The sequence below is a fragment of the Crocuta crocuta genome, unplaced genomic scaffold, assembly GCF_008692635.1.
Source record: "Crocuta crocuta isolate KB4526 unplaced genomic scaffold, BGI_CrCroc_1.0 scaffold224, whole genome shotgun sequence".
Classification (NCBI taxonomy): domain Eukaryota; kingdom Metazoa; phylum Chordata; class Mammalia; order Carnivora; family Hyaenidae; genus Crocuta; species Crocuta crocuta.
This window is the reverse complement of record NW_027529545.1, coordinates 2,624,570-2,643,998: the sequence shown is the minus strand read 5'-3', so window position 1 is coordinate 2,643,998 and position 19,429 is coordinate 2,624,570. Positions and strand designations below refer to the sequence as shown.

At 43.8% G+C, this 19,429-nt stretch overlaps 1 protein-coding gene across 1 annotated transcript in view; it reads right to left on the bottom strand.

Moving 5' to 3' along the window:
- Nucleotides 1–834: 834 nt before the first annotated feature.
- The window catches only part of TLR7 (toll like receptor 7), a 23,555-nt gene continuing 4,960 nt past the window's right edge, over nt 835–19,429 (bottom strand). Inside the window, exon 2 of the mRNA XM_077761412.1 lies at nt 835–4,587. Within this exon, the coding sequence (XP_077617538.1) occupies nt 1,438–4,587 (3,150 nt within the window). The 3' untranslated portion in view covers nt 835–1,437. The remainder of the gene's footprint in view (nt 4,588–19,429) is intronic.

Below are 19,429 nucleotides of genomic sequence, written 5' to 3'. Positions count from 1 at the left end.
GATGTTCAAGACTGAAGCTTTCTGAGGGTCGAGGTCTATAAACCTTGGCTTCTTCTCCCCCAACTCACCCCCTGCAATTTAAAGAAATCCAAAGAATTGTCATCCCTACCTGATAACTATAAATAAATAAACGTTCTTGGGGTCCTCCTTCAGAGTTTATCGTCAAAACCATCCAATGTTAATAATAATAATATTAATAATAACAATAATAATAATAATAGCCATCTAATGTTGATGGATCAAGTTGGCAGATAATTACGGATATACGATATTAGCTAGCAAAGCAGTTTGAAAGATCACTGGATGAAGCAATTTTACTTTGGATACAGTCCCTTTGCAATGCACATAAAGATCTTTGTTTTAGTCCACTCAGGCTGCTATACAACAAAATATCATAAACTGCATGACTTAAACAACACTTATTTCTCAGAGTTCCGAAGGACAGACAACCCGGGCGAGAGTGCCCGCGCCGTCTGGTTCTGGAGAGGGCCCTCTTCCGAGTTGCAGACTGTTGACCTCTCTCTGTCTCCTCACATGGACACAGTGGGGACCATGGCAAGCAGCTACTTTTCTGGTTTCTTCTAATAAGGCGCTAATCCCATTCCTGAGGGCCCCACCCTCATAATCTGATCACCTCCTGAAGGCCCTGCCTCCCGATACCATCAGACTGGGGGTTAGGATTTCAACATCTGAATTTGGGAGGGAATAACCATCCAGTCCATACCAATATTTAAGCAGGGAAATTATCATCAAAGGTAAAGAGTCTGACTTTGTATACAGGCAGATCACTTTAATTTTTCCATTTGTAAGTAGACAAAGTCCACCAGTGGTAAAGGTGCTTTTCACTATTATAACCCAGCAACAGGCCCGCGGGTGAAGAGAGAGTGACATCTAGTAGCCACTGTCTACTGGGTGCCGACAGTCGGTCTGCACAGGAGGGGGAGCTAGATGATGCAGAAGCGATCCGTTGAGTTCCCTGTGTTTTCAAGTCACTAACTCTGGGACACTGTAATGTCATATAGGCAGGCCCTGAGCATCTTTTACCCTGTATGTGTACATAGCAGTACTTCTGATGGGTAGAAGCATGATTTCTCTCAACTTTGTGATTCTCTCAATAATCACAAGAGAATTACAGGAGAATGAGAGCCTTATGTCTTCTCCTTGTCACCCTTCTCCCAGTGGTATCTTATACAGGAACAGACAAAGGAGACTCAGGTGCAGATGGAGTCACAGAGAGATTGGAAAGATGACCTGTTGCATTCTAGAAATTCCATGTTTCCAATTCCTTTGTCATACACTGTGTCTCTCCTCTCTGATGTGAACAATCCCATGTCCTGGCGAGTTTAAAAACACCCTTTTAGTGAGACATTCATGAGAAAATCTAGGCAGCCAAGCTTCTCCTTGGTAGGCTAGGCAGTCACTCTGGGCAAAGAAGGGCTAGACCGTCTCTTTGAACACCTGACTATAGGTCACGTGATTGTCTGTGGCCAGGGCATTTTTCAGACACTGCCAGAAGTATGGGTGAGCCTGTGGGTTTGTCGGCCACTCAAGGACAGAACTCTTACACAGCCTTTTCCGGAGCTGGAGGAACTTGGATTTCTGAAGGGGCTTCTCAAGGAATATCAAGATAATCACGTCTACTTTTTCATCCATGAGCCTCTGATGGGACAAGTAAAATGCTATCTTAAAGTTCTCAGTCTTTGCATACTTGTTTGTCATCACAAACACCGTCTTTTTGCTAAGCTGGATACTCTGGGAAAGGTTTTCCAGAACTGGCTGCCCTGGTAACCAATCCCTTTCCTCAAGACACAGATTAAAATGCTTCTCTCTTGGGTCTTCTAAGTTGGCCACCAGCTCATCCAAAACCCACTCTGTCACTGCTGGGTCTTTAGAGTCATACACAACGAAGGCATCGTAGCAGGAATCCAGTGATGTCAGACGCTGATACCCCTTTATTTTGGCCTTACAGAAATGGTAACTATACCACACATCCCAGAAATAGAGGTGGTTTGCCGTTGTAATCACCATTAGAGAAAGAGCCACCGATATGGAAAGGGAAAACAGGATCAGGTTAGTCAGATCTACCTCACAGGTATACAGATCCAGAGAGACCACGCTCTGGCCCCTGTGTGCTCCTGGCCCCACACAAGTCACATCTGTGGCCAAGTAAGGAATAGTCACCTCTGTATGGTTAACCCACCAGACAAACCACACAGCATCACAGGTGCACAGAAACCGATTATGATGCAAAAGTAACATCTCCAGATTGTTGAGGACATTTTCGGGAAAGCTGGTCTTTTGGATAACCTGGATTTTATTTGAGCTGAGGTCCAGATATCGCAACTGGAAAGCATCTTGTAGAAAATGCTTTGTCAGACACCTGATTTGATTGTACTTGAGAATCAGTTTCTTGAGGCTTTTGGAACAATTGTATAATCTCTCAGGGACAGTCTTCAACTCGTTGTAGCTGAGGTCCAAAGTTTCTAGATTCTTTAGATTCCGGAGTCCTACCCAGTTGAAGGACCTGAGCCCATTTTTGACCAAGGAGAGAGTCTTTAATTTTGGAGGCATGCCATCAAAAACTCCAGAAGGCAAGAAAGTCAGGGAATTTTCAGAGATGTCTAACTCCTCTAAGTTTAGCAGATTCTTGAAGAATTTTAAGTACCTGTTATCACCATCTCTCCACAAAACATCCAAATGATTTCCCCTGAATTCCAGAATTCTAAGAGACTCACTCTCCATGGTCCTGCTTGTGGACATAGAGATGTCATTGTTGTTCATCATGAGTTTCTTCAGAACTTTTAGGTTCTTGGTGAAGTTTAGCATGTGAGTAATGCCTTCTGATTGAAAGTAATGGCTGTTACTACTTATATCTAGAACTTCTAGGTTGCGTAGCTCTTCAAACGCTGTTGAGTAGAGTAAATCAAGCCGGTTGTTAGAGAAGTCCAAATACTTCAGCTCCACTAAAGGCTGAAATTCACTGCCATTGAGAGTTTGGCCAATGGTATTTCCTGACAAGTTTAGGCATTTGAGGAAAGACAGATGCTGAAAATCAGAGGACTTGATAAAAAATATATTATTTCTACTTAGGTCCAAGGCCTGCCCGTACACATAACAGTCTTTATTAAAAGGCAAGAAAGAGGGCGTCTCTTTGTTTTTGAACCTGCAACTCCTCGCATACTCATCATATCTGAAATAATGTAATGTTTCAAGGACCTCAGGCGCATGGCCATCTACAGAAGTTCTGGTGTTAGAGCAGAAGCCAACTTCACTTGAATCTCCTGAAGGTGATATTTTATTTACTGAAAGATCTATGACTTTCAATGTTTTAAATTGTTTGAATATGCTGAGGTCAGCGATTTTTATGAAGTTAGTGCCAAGATCAAGAACTTCAAGATTGGAAAGACTACGTAACGGGGAGAGGTTATGACTTCTTAGCTCCTTAAAGACGTATCCTTTGATCCGTAAAACTTTCAGGTTTTTCAGTGAAGAAAATGCATCCGATAGATTCAGAGCTGCACGATAGACCTGAAGTTCATAATTGAAAGACAGATCCAATTGGACAAGGTTGTGAAGAAGAAGCAAAAATTTGGCCTCCCCAATTTCTTTGGCCAAGAAGTTTTGGGAAAGATCTAGCTCCTTAAGTTTTTTAATGTTTTTAAACCATCTTTGGGGCACATGCTGAAGAGAGTTACTGTGTAGACGTAAAACCTGTAGCTCTATCAAGGAATCAAAAGCCTTCACGTGGATCTGTAGGGGAGAATTATTTTCACAGGGGGTACAAGGAAACGGGACATTGTAACAACGAGGGCAGTTTCCACCTAGATCGAGAACTTGCAGTTGATTGAGGTTATTAAAATCATCTTCCTGGATTTTTGTAATGGCGTTGTTATAAAGATGGAGCTCTGTTAAAGTGGATGGCAATGTAGTGGGCACATATGTGATATTGTTATCTTTCAGGGAGAGCAACTTTAGATTTTTCAGACTCAGGAAAGCGTCTTTTTCTATGAAAAATGAGGTGTTACAAGGATTGCGAAAATAACAGTTTTGGCCCAAGTAGAGATTTTCTATGTTGGTCAGTTCTGTTAGGTTATTTTTCATGATATGAAAGATACTGTTGGCCTCAAGGCTCAGCAGCTGCAAGCTGGGAGGAAGACCCTCAGGTATTTCTAGAAGCTGGTTTCCATCCAGATAAAGGGATTTTAAATATGTGAGTCTACTAAAGCTTCTGGGTTTAATCTGCAGCCTCCTGGGACACATATTGTCTTTTGGCCCTAGTCGAATGGGTATACAGTTGCATCTGAAATCGATCTCTACCAGAGAGTCCAGCTGGTGGAAGGAAGCTGGAGAGATGTCAGGTATGTGGTTAATGGTGAGGGTGAGGTTGGTGGCATTGGCGGGGATACCTTCTGGAATTTCCGTCAAATGCTTGTCTGTGCAGTCCACGATCACATGGGCCTTTGGAGCATCCAGAGTAACATCACAGGGTAGAGTTTTAGGAAACCATCTAGCTCCAAGCAGTTTGGAAATTAGAATTATGTTAAAAAGGACAAGGGACGGTCTCTTCAGTGTCCACATGGGAAACACCTGTAAGTATAAGAAAGCACACATCACCGTCATTCTAAATCATTCTAAAATATACCAAACATCAGATCTGAAAATTCCCATTTGCTGCTTCTCTTTGGCTACAGTTTAAAATCAAGTCTTATTCTCCATTGCCTAGATGACATCTCCTCAGCCCATGACTGTGTCTGTCTACTACTAAGGTTCATAATAATTTAGTTACATATTTAGCTTTTAGCATCTGAGCTTTTCAGTTACATAGCTTTGAAGGTGGTAGAAGTGCATTTTCCTATTCACTAGTATTTAAAACAGTGCAGTGGAAGAGCTATTTACCAGCTGTCAAAGTCTGAGATTTGGGGATGAAGGAATATTAAAATGAACACACATTGGGATGAATAACACATTAAGATTTTGGTGCATTTACTGTTTGCTTGCTAAGCCTGCTCTGGTACCCATTACACAGTACACATCACAGTATTCAAGCCTCTCAGTATTCTAAGTAGAAAAATTAAGAGATCCATTATCCTCATTTTACAGGTTAAGATACAGCTCAGTAATATTAGCTGATTTGCCCACGATCACTCAACTGCCATTTTGGCACTGCCATTCTATAAGCTGGCTTTCCTCTTGTTTTTGGAAATCCAAGATGACTTGGGGATGGACATTTCCACTACACATAGGGTTTACATTACATACATTTGGAAAGGAGAGCACAGAGCAGAGAGTCAGGGCACTGTCTGGGTGACCCCTGATTGATCAAAGAGGATACTTATGGGGGCACCGGCGTGGCTCGGTTGGTTAAGCATCTGACTTTGGCTCAGGTTATGATCTTGTGGTTCATGAGTTCAAGCCCCCTGTCAGGCTCTGTGCTGACAGGTCAGGGCCTGGAGCCTGCTTTGGATTTTGTGTCTCTCCCTCTCTCTGCCCCTTCCCCACTCATGCTCTCTCTTTCTCTCTCTCTCTCTCACCCTCAAAAATAAATAATAGAACACTTTTTTAAATTAAAAAAAAAAAGAGGATACTTACAGGAGCGAAAGGAAGGCAGGCCTATTAATAATTATGCTAAGACTAGGGGCACCTGGGTGGCTTAGTCAGTTAAGCATCCCAGTCTTGATTTTGGCTCAGGTCATGATCTCGTGGACCGTGAGTTTGAGCCCTGCGTCAGGCTCTGTGGTGACAATGCAGAGCCTGCTTGGGATTCTCTCTCTCTGCCATTCCCCCACTCATGTGCTTGCTCTCTCTCTCTCTCAATACAAATAAATGAACTTTAAAAAAATTTTTAAAAATATAATTAGGCTAAGACTATTGGCAGAAAACCAAGAGTCACTTAGGAAAACTGGGACATATGGAAACCTACCCATAACGGTGATTCTTGAGCATCTAGGTTTAGCAGGAGAGACCCTGGTACCCAGGGGAGAAAGACCTTAAAAGGTAGTATGGGAAGTACTAAAGAGCTTTGCTAATCACCATATTAACTTGAACTTGTCCTGCCTTAGGGGGTGGTTTAACCACGGACTTGCCCTCCAGCTTTATGATCTCTATCAGTATTTTACTCCAGAATACTGGTTTTCCTTTAACAGGTGCTTATCTATGGAATAATCTAGCCTGTGTCTCTATAACAGGCTTCTAGAACAATTAGTGCATTTGTCTTCCCCATTGACTGAATCAACCAAATATGTTGATATCTAATAAACCAAATGCCTACTTCCCTTAATTCCTCTAGTAGAAGGTAAATAAGCAAATTTCCCCCCAGCTTTCCTTTTCTCTAATGTAAGATGGTTCAGAAGGATCTCAAAGAGCTTCTTCACACATCTTGACATGCCCAAAGTTGAAGTTAGAGGTACAACACTGCCTCTTTTTTTTTCTCTTTCACCGCCCTGTCTCCTCCTCATTAAAACCATTCACTGAGTCCACTTGATGGTCTTCATTGACCTCCTCGACGTCCTCCTTGCTTTGCCATTTTAGCTGACACAGCTTCAGTTGAGACTATTCCACCCTTGATCCACGCTAAAACCTCATCCTTGACCTCAGGCTCTTGCTCTTCCAATCCACCCAAACCATTAAGCTTCCCAAACATTAATCAGAGTACATTACTCTGAAGTCTTTCAAATGATTTCTCTTTTTTTTTTTTTCCTTTTTTACAGAATGAGCCCTAACTTTGTGTCATGGCATCCAAAGTCTTCCAATAATTTGCTTTATATCTGCTTGTCCAGGCTTACCTGATATAATATCCCTCTCAGCTTCTCTAGTCACTAAACCCCAAGCCCAATTTGTAGCTCCCTGACTTGCAAGTCTTTTCACCTGGACTACTCTGTTTTACCATTTCCACCCACCAGAATTCTATACTTCCCAGTCTGGAGCCTGGGAAGATATGGCAATAGGCCAGGGATTACAGGAAGCCAATAGATAAACACGGTATATCTCCCTTGAGCATCAACCTTACTCAAAGATTTAGGAGAAATGTTCATCACTCAGGGAGGAAGGGTTGAGTCAAGATGGGAAAAGGAGAGATGTAGAGGGAGGTATTTTTATGATCCCTGTTTACGGGATCCCAGACCCTGGACCCCATCTCCAGCTATGCCTCTGCCAGAAGACATGATGGGTCCGTGAATCCCACTATCAGAAGGTAATGAGTAATGCTGTGAAGGATGTTACTGTTGACCTGGGAGGCGAGTTGTATTCTAAATGGGGCCAAAGTGAATAAAGGACAAATTGTGACCCAGGTACCCTCTTCTGAGTCCACTCCCATGAACCTAGATGAGATCCCAGGAAAAAGTGGGAGGATCCCTGAATTAGTGGAGTTAAAAATATGACGTGTCAGCCATCATCACGCTGAGCTGCCCAGAATATGCCTAGTTTAAGTATCTCTATGATGGGGGGAAATGGAGGCTCTAAGATGAAGGCGGTTTAGTCATAGGCAAAATAACAGTGGTGTGCTGGCCTTTCCCCACCCACATCTCTGATTTGTTAAGTCCTGATTTGCAGCATTTGCAAATTCCTGTAGTGTAAAGACTCCCACCACGGCCAATTTCGAACTGCCAGTGTGACGCCATTCAATGCAGAGTTGCGGAGAGATGTGTGGAATTGCTCGTTTGGGTCCAGCAAACCCTGACCTTGACATACCTGAGACAATGACTGTGAAATTTTTAGCCTCTACGTATGGACATCGTACAAACTAGAATGAAGAATTAATCAGAAAATCTTTTATCCTCCCCTATTTCTAAACTTTTTCTTGCACTTGTCCACTTTCCTCTTTGTCTCCTGCCACCTCCTTACCCGTTACTCATTAGCTATTAGGTCTTACCCAGATGACTACAAGAGGCTCCAAAACGGTCCCCCAGTTCCACGTCTCTTGTACAAGTCATTCATCAAACCACACGAGAGCATTCATTATAAACATGAGTCACATCAACTACAGTGACTTCCCATTATACTTTGATCTTTATTATTGCTTATATCATGCATGTTCTGACTCCTGACCTACTTCCATGACCTTGAACCATCCTTCTCCTACTTTGACCACACGTCAGACATCTGGCCCATTTTCTGTTCCCCATTCGAACCAATCTTGGCACCTGCTGTTCCCTCTTCCTGAAACTATCGTTCCCCTCTCCTTCCCACAGCCAGGTCATTCTCATCCCTTAGGTGTCTGCATAAGTAACACATACTCAGACAGGTTTTTTTCTGGCCAACTTATCTAAATACCCTGCCAATGTAATACTAGTGGTGATGGTAACATTTGTTAATGTAGGCAGCACTTACTATATTCTGAGCATCATTTTCAATGTTTCGATATATTAACTCATAATCCTCATAATAACCACATGTGAGGGGTACTACAGATCCTCAATCCTTACCCAAAACCTCTGGGTCTAGATGTGTTTTGGAACTAAGAATTTTTCAGATCTTAGACGGTATCTACACGTTATGTAATGTTCCTACTGGGGCCTGGGGCAGTATCCCATCACCAAACACTTAAAAATTTGTGCAGTGAAACAGAGAGTTCTCCACACTAAGTGGGAAAAGAAGGAAGGTAGGGAGGGAGGGAGGAAGGGAGGGAGGAAGGAAGGGGAAGGGAGGAGAGGGGAGAGGAGAGGAGGGGAAGGAAGGAAGGAAGGAAGGAAGGAAGGAAGGAAGGAAGGAAGGAAGGAAGGAAGGAAGGAAGGAAAGAGAAAGAAAGAAAGAAAGAAAGAAAGAAAGAAAGAAAGAAAGAAAGAAAGAAAGAAAGAAAGAAAGAAAGAGAAAACTAGCTTCCTCAAGTTCAGATCAAGATTTACCTCCAAATGAATTCAAGTCATGTGTTTGCCATTGACTGAGTGAGGACAAAGCTTTCAGTTTGGAGATTTTGGAATTGTGGACCTCTAATATTATTTCCATTTTACAGATGAGTCCACGGAGGCACAGAGAGGTATATATACTCTGTACTAGACTACTCTGCTTTATTTCCTTCATGGCCCTTAACACAATCAGAAGTTATCATGCTGATAATTTATGTGCTTATCTGTTTAATGTCTATCTTGCCTGAGAACATAAGCACCGAGAGAGCAGGGCTTTGTGTGTCCTTGTGAAAAACAATGCCTGGCACTCAATTTGTGTTGCAGTATGTTTGCTAAACACATGAATAAAAGAGTGAGTGCGTGCATGAATGAAATAAAGCAAACTATTTCAAAGAAATTTCCCTTTGGAGTAGATTGCTTTAGGCTACAGCCCCCGATTCTCCAGGGATAACATTCTAACTCTTCTATTTGCCTGAGGATTCCTTGGGGAGAAAGGTTTAAGAAGCTTGAACCCATCTTCTTCAGAACACCCTCTGGGATCAACCCAGACAGAAGTAATCACTCCCTTTTCTCCTCTGCGGCACTGATGACACCCGAGTGTGTGAAAAAACAGCTCTGGATTGAGGGTTGGAAGAACTGGGTCACCTACCTTGTCACTTCACCAACCCTGGCACATTGTCCATCTTGGGATCATTCAAGATGTTGGTGGCTACAACATCCATGTTACAAGAAGCCAGACATTTCACTTCCTCTCACGTCACATTAGCTTTAACTTAGTCACACACCATGCTTAGCTGCAAGGGAGTCTGGGAAACATAATCTTTTTTTCTGAGTTGTATATGCCCAATTGTAACCAGCGATTCTATCAGTATGAGATGCAGGAAAGGGGGGGGAGCACCCTGGGGAGTTAGTCTGCTAAGATTCTGACTCTTGATTTCGGTTCAGGTTATGAATTCATGGTTGTGAGATCGAGCCTCACATTGGGCTCTCTCTCCTTCAAAACAAAAAAGGGGAAAAAGATATTGGGAGGTAGATAACAATATCTTGACTCAATAAGGATGATAAAAATAAATAATTGGAGTATCAAAAACTACCCCATGGAATAAGAACAACATACAATTAAGCTACACATATATAAGTGTCAGCATCTTCTCTGGAAAAAAACTAATGATCTTTCCACATTGTATTTTATTTTATTTTATTTATTTTTAAAGATTATATTTTATTTTTTTAAACTTTTGTTTTTACTGTTTTATTTTCAAGGAGAAGTTTGTTTGCTTTTTAATTTTTTTAAACATTTATTTATTTTTGAGAGACAGAGAGACAGAGCATGAGCAGGGGAGGGGCAGAGAGAGAAGGGGAGACACAGAATCCAAAGCAAGCTCCAGGATCTAAACTGTCAGCACAGAGCCTGACGTGGGGCTTGAACTCACGAGCTGTGAGATCATGACCTGAGCTGAAGTTGGCCGCTTAACCAACTAAGCCATCCAGGCATCCCTAATGTTTGTTTTTGAGAGTGAGAGAGTGAGCGAGTAGGGGAAGGGCAGAGAAAGGGGGGGATAGAGGAAGACAGAGCAGGCTCTGAGCTGACAAAAAAGAGCTCCATGTGGGGCTCGAACTCACAAACCACAAGGTCATGACCTGAGCCAAAGTCGATGTTTAACCCACTGAGCCACCCGGGTGCCCTGATTTTATTTTATTTTTTTAAAGTAATTTCCACAGACAACGTGCCGGGGACGGGGGGTGGGGGGGTCGGTGAAACGACAGGGTAGATGATCTCAAGTCTCCAGGTCCTTGCACGATCTCACAGCGCACGGTACAAATCATGACGCTGAGCTGAGGACTTCTAGAAGCTTCTGAGAAATCATAAAATTGTTATACTAAGCCCATGTTCATTGGCTTTTCTATTGTACAAAGGCAAACCCACTGTTAGCCGTTGTAGAATTTCGAACTTGGCAGTAAATTGCTGCTCGTGGGAGAATCTAAAATATGGGATGTTGGTGTTATTGGCTATGGGCAAGAAGGATTCTGACGCTGGAGGCTGGAAAACCAGCAACCCATGTGATCCCATTGCCAAACACCTGCTATCACCTCTGCTACCTTGGAAGGCAGAACACATACCAACTGTGACTTTTGCTTTTCCGGATTTGTTGTGATATAACTGACATATAACACTGTAGTAGTTTTAGAGTGTTCAACATAATGATCAGATATATGCATATATTGTAAAACGATTACAAGCCTAGTTAACATCCATCACCGCACATCGTGACAGCTGTCTTTCTTGTGATGAGACTGTTCAAGACCTACTCCCTTAGCAACTTTGAAATATACAACTCAGTATTGTTAACTACAGTCACCATGAACGTCAACTGTTGACTTGTGGCTTTACTCTTAGGGGAAATGGTTTGGCAACATTCATGATGCGTATTGATAGCTTCTTACTGTTTTTAGCAGTTTTAGGAGAGGCATGAGTTATGGCTGAAGTTAGCATCTGCGAGCAGTGACGGAAGGAAGTGAGGTTTTCTCTGTCTGTGGCCTGAACCCTAACGTTGACTAAGCCTTCCTTAATTTGGGGCCGTGCAAGGTTGAAAAAGCCCACTGCTTTACTCCAGATGAAAGCAGATGAATGGATACAGTCAAGAGCAGCCTTAAGAGAGCATAAGCGAGTGCTCACATGCATTTTTCCAGCACATTCCATTAAGTATTTTCTAGCAGACAATGAAAGCCAGTCCAGGGCAAGAATCTGACTAGCAGTGCTGCCTCGCCCTTGACTCCTACAGCCTCTGGGGAGTTGAGGAAATTGAGAATGAGGAACACTAACAGACTACAGAATCCTTACACTTAAAATGGTCTAGGGGCGCCTGGGTGGCTCAGTCAGTTAAGCGTCCAACTCTTGGTTTCAGCTCTGGTAATGATCACATGGTTCGTGAGTAGTTTGTGAGACTGAGCCCCACATCGGGCTCTGTACTGACTGGACGGAGTCTGCCTGGGTTTCTCTCTCTCCCGTTCTCTCTCTACCTTTCCTCTGCTCTGTCTCTCAAAATAAATACACCTAAAAGAAATTTTTAAAAACTAATAAAAACATAAAATGGTCTAGAGCTGCTCCATCTGATATGATAGCCACCAGTCACGCTTGGCCATTTAAATTTAAATTAATTAAGGGGCACCTGGGTTGCTCAGTCAGTTGGCCATCTGACTTTGGCTCAGGTCATGATCTCACTGCTCATGAGTTCGAGCCCCATGTCGGGCTCTGTGCTGACAGCTCAGAGCTTGGAGCCTGCTTCAGATTCTGTGTCTCCCTCTCTCTCTGCCCCTCCCCTGCTCATGCTCTGTCTCTTCCTCTCAAAAATAAATAAACCTTAAATAATTTTTTAATAAATTTAAATTAATTACAATTAAATGCAATTTTAAAATTCAGTGTCTCAGCCACACTAACCGTATTTCAGGTCTTAAAAAGGCACAATTTAAGCTCAAGGCTACAGTATTTGAGTGTGCAGACATACTGTAGAAAATTCTATTAGAGAGCCTTGGTCTAGACCACGGGATGGCAAACTTTTTCTGTAAGTGGCTAGAGAGTAAATATTTTAGGCAAAATTGAGGCGATCATGTGAGTACTTAAATTACCATTGAGAATGTAACTCATTAAAGTTACAAAAACCATCCTTGGCTCACAAGCATTACAAAAACTGGAGTTGAGATTCGGCCCACAGGCCGTAGTTGGCAAACCCCTGGTCTAGACAAAAATCTTAGGCTGTACTAAACTTGTGCATAGAGTTAACGCTAAGCAAATTGAACCCAAGACTGCCAAATATTAGAAGAGATTATATCACTTACAGAGCCTATAAGTGTGTTCACACACCACTAATTTCCACCAATGACATTTAGCAAATGATTCCCTTGTCATTCCAATCCTAAGAACTAGGTTTGTTTAGGATGACGAGAGTGTAAAGCAGAGGCTATGGCACAGAGCTTATACTCTTGGCTGCTTCGTTATGCTACTTTTCTAGAAGGCTCCATGTCGAGGCACTCATTCCTCCCTCTGGATGGTGAACACTATCAGGTCAAGAACCTTGCCTTTCTTTACATGTACTCTGTCGTTATGATGGCCTCCCACATGGCGAGCTTGACATAAATATTTGTTGAATAAATCAAGGCTTTGAACATTCTTAACATCCCATGGAAGACACACTGAATGGTCATAAATAGTAAAGTGTTCAAAAAGCCAGACCATTGACAAGGAGGTGAGGAGACACCAGGAGGGCCTGGCACCTCTAAAAAGAAGGGGTGAAGTGGGAAAGTACCCCAGAAGGAGAGGGGACAGTGTCAGAGGAAGGTCGTCAGAAGTGAAACTGCAGAAGGCCCCCAACTTGATGCTTTCTCAGTTCTGTCACCTTGAACCTGAAACCCCAGGAAGAATGCCAAGCTCATTTGTCTCTCCCGGGAACAGGCATACCCGGAATAGGACTGGCCCTGTCCTATGCTCAGCAGTTGAGCCTCAGCCCAACTGGACCTTGGAATGCTCTACGGCAGATGGGATATTTCCTTGCTCTCCGTGCCAGTCGTACCGGGGGCCTGGAACTCAGCGATAGCGGATAAAGACTTTACATTCCAAGGTCAATGCCAAAGGGAAGATTAACTGCAGTGACAGGTTGGGTTCTGATGAAGCAAAGGAGGGGGAAAAATTGACTCAAGGAAGAACACCTTTCTAAATGTGTTATTTAAAGAGAGATAAAGGGCACCTGGTTGGCTTAGTCGGTTACGCGTCCAACTTCAGCTCAGGTCATGATCTCACAGTTTCTGAGTTTGAGTCTCGCATCAGACTCTCTGCCTCAGGCGGCTCCTCTGTCTCCCTCTCTCTCTGCTCCTACCCTGCTCATGCTCTCTGTCTCTCAAGAATGAAATAGTTTTAAAAAGAAAGAGAAATAATACCTTTTGAGGCTTCCAAATTTAAAAAATACTCTTGAGAAGAAGATTGAAAGATGTAAAGTTTTCCTTTATTCCTTAAGTGGAAATGTCCCCTTTCAAACCACTGGGGACTACCTGCTTCACAGTAAAGCGGGGACCTTTAGCGTCAACAGAATTTAATGCAAGAGTTTGCTCAGTGCCAAAGGGGCTCCTCGCTGGCTCAGGCCATAGAGCATCCAACTCTTGATCTCAGGGTCATTGAGTTCGAGCCCCACCACGTTGGGTGTAGAGATTATTTAAACTAAATAAATAAGTAAATAAAAGTCTTTAAACACAGTTCACTCAGTGTTGAGCCGGCCCTATTTTTTCATCTGCTACATACAATTCACATTATTTTGTTTTGCTTGGTTTTTTTGGCCACGATTGCCTAAAGACACGTGCCTTTCAGTAATTTGATTTGTAAAGTAACGTAATACACCATGACATACACCAGGCTCTGCTTTGGCCGCAAATCACAGCTAACTACACATGCAAATCCACTGGGTAGATTTGGATGCTCAATTAGCGAATTAACTTTGGTCAAAATGGGAATGTTTGATTTTGTACGCACAGGTGTTCTATTCTCTCAGTAAATCCCCTCTTCTTGTGAAAATGAAAAACGTAGACTTCACCCTGAAGAGTCACCAGATGGTCATTTGCTTTCGTTTTATTTTGTTTTTATAACAGCATGGCCTTTTCTCATGTGCTTATTACGTGCCAGATGCTGAAGGAGACACGGTGGTGCTAGGACATCACTGAGCCATGACAATAAAGTTGAAAGGACATATAAATATTCCCATCTCACTGATGAAGAGGCAGAGATCAGAGAAGCAACTTTGAACCAAGCGTCCAAGTCTGTGCTGAGCAATCATCTTCAAGGTGCTTCACACAGTTACAGCAAACGCACTTGGCCTGTGCCTGTATCTCAGTGTATATCCCTTTTGGTTCAAGGATTCTTAGCACTGTGATGTTTCCATATTGTGCTGCTTAGAGTTTTTATAAGAAAATTTGCCAAATAGCAAAAAGAGGTATTTACAATTTGAGTGGGACCAACTTGAGGGAAAAAGAGTGACTTTTTGGACAATACATTTCTGATGAATTGCATCTGCTATCCAGCAATGCTAGGTCAGGGTAGTTCATGAATCTGTAAACTTACAGGTATGCTCAGCTTTATGTTCACAAAAGAATTATATGCCTACACAGCCATCCAACGCACATATTGGGTATGTAACCTACGCAAAGGACTGTGCTAGACCAAGGAGGGGAATAATGGGGAATCGGACACCATTCCTGCCCAACTAGGAACCAAATCCCTCTGCTACGCTGCTCAGAGTCTGTATGTGGCTCCTGAGCTGGGAGACAGCTCCAGATGTCTGCTGTCGGGGCAATCGAGGCAGAGCAAACAGTCATGTAGACAAGGGCTAGTCAAGCCGAAAAGTAATGCTGCCTGCTTCCCTTTCTAATAGAAGCTTGAAGAAGCCCTTTAAAGTGCCAAAACACATCCTCGTGGCTGCATCAGTTTCATGGCAGGACTTGAACTTGTATTCAGAACTGAGTTCTCCCGATCTGAGATCCACGTTCGCCTCCCACCCGCAGGTCTATGGCTGGAGAGCTAGGATGGCGAATAGGGAAACACACTGCCCAGGAAGTCGCCAACCTCTCTCTTTGCACGCAGTGGTTTCATCTTCAAGGCTTTGCAAGCTTGTAACCAATGTGTGGATGCAAGCTGAGGAGCGCCAAGGCCAGCTGGCTCTGGTGAGGAAGTGAGGCTAAGTGGTTTGGGTCTCACAACAAGCCAGAGGAAGACCAGGAATAGTCTGACTCGGCCCGTTTGTTTATTCCGGGGGGCAGCATCCTGGGAACGGAGTCAGCCTCTCGATCTGCTGCAGGGCTACCAGCTGAATGCTCATAAACCTTGACTTTCTGATCCACAAACTATGTGGGTTGAGCTAACTGACCTCCACGCTCCTTTTCTTTTGTGCTTGCTCAATGATTCTGAGCCTTGGCCCAGAGCCCCCTGAAACTTATCTGCCAGTGTCTGACCCCAGCTAGGAGTCTTCCTAGCCCCCAAGAAGCTCAGGATGCTGCTGTTTCAGAATGATCTAAGCAAGGCTCCCAACCACCATGAACCTCCGACACATTCCACAGAGAGGAAAAAACAACAACTAGCACATCTTTTTATAATAAGCATTGTATGTCTTCAGGCGACACTGTTTTGTTTGATTCAGCTCTCTGAAATAGTCAGGCTGGGAAGAACTGCATGAGGATCCATCAACTGGAGGAAATGGTTAAAACTGAGAAACCACCCACAGTGGAACACCAAACATCTCTTTAAAAAGAATGTGGGGGCACCCGGGTGGCTCAGTCACGTTAAGTGTCCAGCTCTTCATTTCAGCTCAGGTCCTGATCTCAGAGTGCCTGAGTTTTGAGCCCTGAGTTGGGCTCTACGCTGATAGTGGGGAGCCTCTTGGGATTCTCTCTCTCTCCTTCTCTCTCAGCCCTTCCCCTGTTCTCTCTATAAATAAAATAAACTTTAAAAAAATAAAATAAAAAGAATGTGGTAGACCTAAAGGTATTGACATGAAAAGCTGTGCAAGATATGTTATTCAGTTATAAACAATAAAATGAATTTTTAAGGCAGCATGAAAATAACATATAGCATATGATCCCTTTATGATGAATATAGATACAAATATTTGATTTGTACTTGCAGAGAAAATTATGGAAGGACACATTAAAAACTCAACAGTTGGGGTGCCTGGGTGGCTCAGTCAGTTAAGCGTCCGACTTCGGCTCAAGTCATGATCTCATGGTTCATGGGTTTGAGCCCCGCGTCGGGGTCTGTGCTGACAGCTAGCTCAGAGCCTGGAGCCTGCTTCAGATTCTGTATCTCCCTCTCTCTCTGACCCTCACTTGCTCACACTGTCTCTCTCTCTCTCTCAGAAATTTTAAAAAAAAACATTAAAAATTAAAAAAAAAAAGAAACTCAACAGTGATATCTTCTGGGAAGGGATAAGAAAGGGAGCCTTTACTGGGTAGGAAAGAATGTGCTATATCCTCTGTTCTTTGAGTTTTAAAATACAGAACTGGCATTGCTTTTATTTTTAAAAACATTTTAGGGGCGCCTGGGTGGCTCAGTCGGCTGAGCGTCGGACTTCAGCTCAGGTCATGATCTCATGGTTCGTGGGTTTGAGCCCCGCGTCGGGCTCTGTGCTGACTGCCAGCTCAGAGCCTGGAGCCTGTTTCAGATTCTGTATCTCCCTCTCTCTCTGACCCTCCCCTACTCACGCTGTCTCTCTCTCTCTCTCTCTTTCTCTCTCAAATAAAAAAAAATTTTTTTAAAAACATTTAAAAACTTGCAGAGCAGGGGCACCTGCGTGGCTCAGTCGGTTAAATGTCCGACTTGGGCTCAGGTCATGATCTTGCAGTTCTTGAGTTTGAGCCCCACATTGGGTTCTGTGCTGACAGCTCAGAGCCTGAAGCCCGCTTCCAGTTCTGTGTCTCCCTCTCTCTGCCCCTCCTGTGCTCACACACACTCTCTCTCTCAAAAGTAAATAAACAGTTTTTTAAAACTTAAAAACTGCAGAGCAAGTAACAAAACCTCATCATAACAATGTGGAAGGAAATAAAAAATGAAAATTTCAACAAGTATTTACTGATACCTGCTCTGTGCCAGGTACCCACTTGTAAGTGTTGGGTCACATCCATGGACCAAATAGAAAAGATTCCTGCTCTTCTGAACCTTATGTTCTCCAAATAATAAACAAAAAATACAGAACTATAATAATCATAGCAATGTTAGGTAATAAGGGTTATAGAAAAAGGAAACGCAGGGTGAGGTGAAGGGGATCAGGCATGTGAGGCGGCCTTGTGACCATAAATAGGGTGGCTTGGCAGACATCATTGAGAAGTTGACATTTGAGCCANTCCAGGCAGAGGGACAAGCCTGATGCAAAGGCCCTCAAGGTGGAAACATGCTGGAATATTCACAGAGATGGCGACAAGACTGGTGTGCCCTGAGCAAGGGGAGTTGAAGAACGGTAGGAGATGAGGTCAAAGAGGGAGGGCCCCCAGCCTCTCACCAATCACCTAGGGCCTTGCCGACCGTTCCGAGCATGTCGGTTTTCCCTCTGAGTGGGATGTGGTTCTATGTCAAGTCTTCGAACTGAAGAATGGCGTGGCCTGACTTACATTTTACAAGATCCGTGCCGGCGTGCTGTGTTGAGAAGAGATCATGAGGGGGTGAAGGTGGAAGGACTGAGACCAGTCAAGAGGCTATGACAGCACCGGAAGCAAAAGGCCCAGTTGGCAAGGGTGGAGGTACTGAGAACTTGCCAGATACTGGAGGATATTTTGAAGGTGAAGCCGAAGAAAACATGACTTCAAAGTTCTTGGAAGGATGAGGGATTGGCAACAGCAAACATTTCTGGGAAATTTCCTGCAAGGGGGAACAAAGACACTGGCAGGTGCTTACAGGGCTGGGAAGGTCAAGAGGATTTATTTTAGGCCAAAAGAAATAATAGCACATTATAATGCTGGTGGAAATGAAAAAAAAAAAAAAGACCACAAAGCAGGGATGGTGATGATGATGATGATGATGATGATGATGATATGGAGAAAGCAGAGAGTGCTCGCACATTGATCCTGAGCAGGAGAGCAGGGAAGAGACCTAGCACACCAGCAGGGGGACAGAAAAACCCCTCTCATCCTTAGTAGAAGAGTCCACACACTTGTTGACAAACCTCCTATCCTCTTTTGAGGCTTTTGTGAGTGTTTGCATGGAGGGCAGCAGAAGTGAAACCACAGGACTTCTAAGGCCAGGAGAGGAAAGAGGTGATAGGGTTTCCACCCTGCCTAGTGCTGGTTCTCTCTTGATCTCTCTGTCTCTCTCCCCACTTTCTTTAGAGCCCTGAGCCACCAGCCTTGTAAGAAGCCTGGCTACACTGCAGCTGCCATATTGAGGAGACCGCATGGAGACAGAGATCCCTGAGCAGCCCCAGCTGGCAGCTGTTGAGTCTCCCCGCCTGGGCAAGGACCTGTGAGAGAGGGAGCTTTCAGGCGAGTCCAGCTCTGGGCACTGACCGTAATGGTTGAGAGACCCAGCACCAGAGCCACCTAACTGAGGCCAGTTGATCCTCAAGCCCAGCACACATGAGTATACGATTGTGGGTCACCTGGATGGCTCAGTCGGTTAAGCATTCGATTCTTCATTTCAGCTCAGGTCATGATCTCACGGTTCATGGGATTGAGTCCTGCGTCAGGCTCTGTGCTGACATCACAGAGCCTGCTTGGGATTCTCTTTCTCCCTCTCTCTCTGCTCCTTCCCTGCTCACTAACTCTCAAAATAAATATATAAACTTAAAAAAAAGAGTATATGATTGTGGTTGTTTTAAGCCAACGCATTTTGGGGCGATGTGTTAGGCAGTGACGGGGAACTGGATAGGTGGTCCAGCGGGACATCCAGGTACAGGAGCTCTAGTGGGCACGCAAGGAGGAGGGAACATGTGAATGTCCTCTTCCAATGGCTGCAGTGTTCTCAGTGAAGCAGGATCAAGGTTAGCAGCTATGAGTGAAGAGCTAGCAGATGTGGAAGACAGAGGAGAAGGGGAGGGCCCTCCTGGAAGCCCAGGCAGAGATTGAAC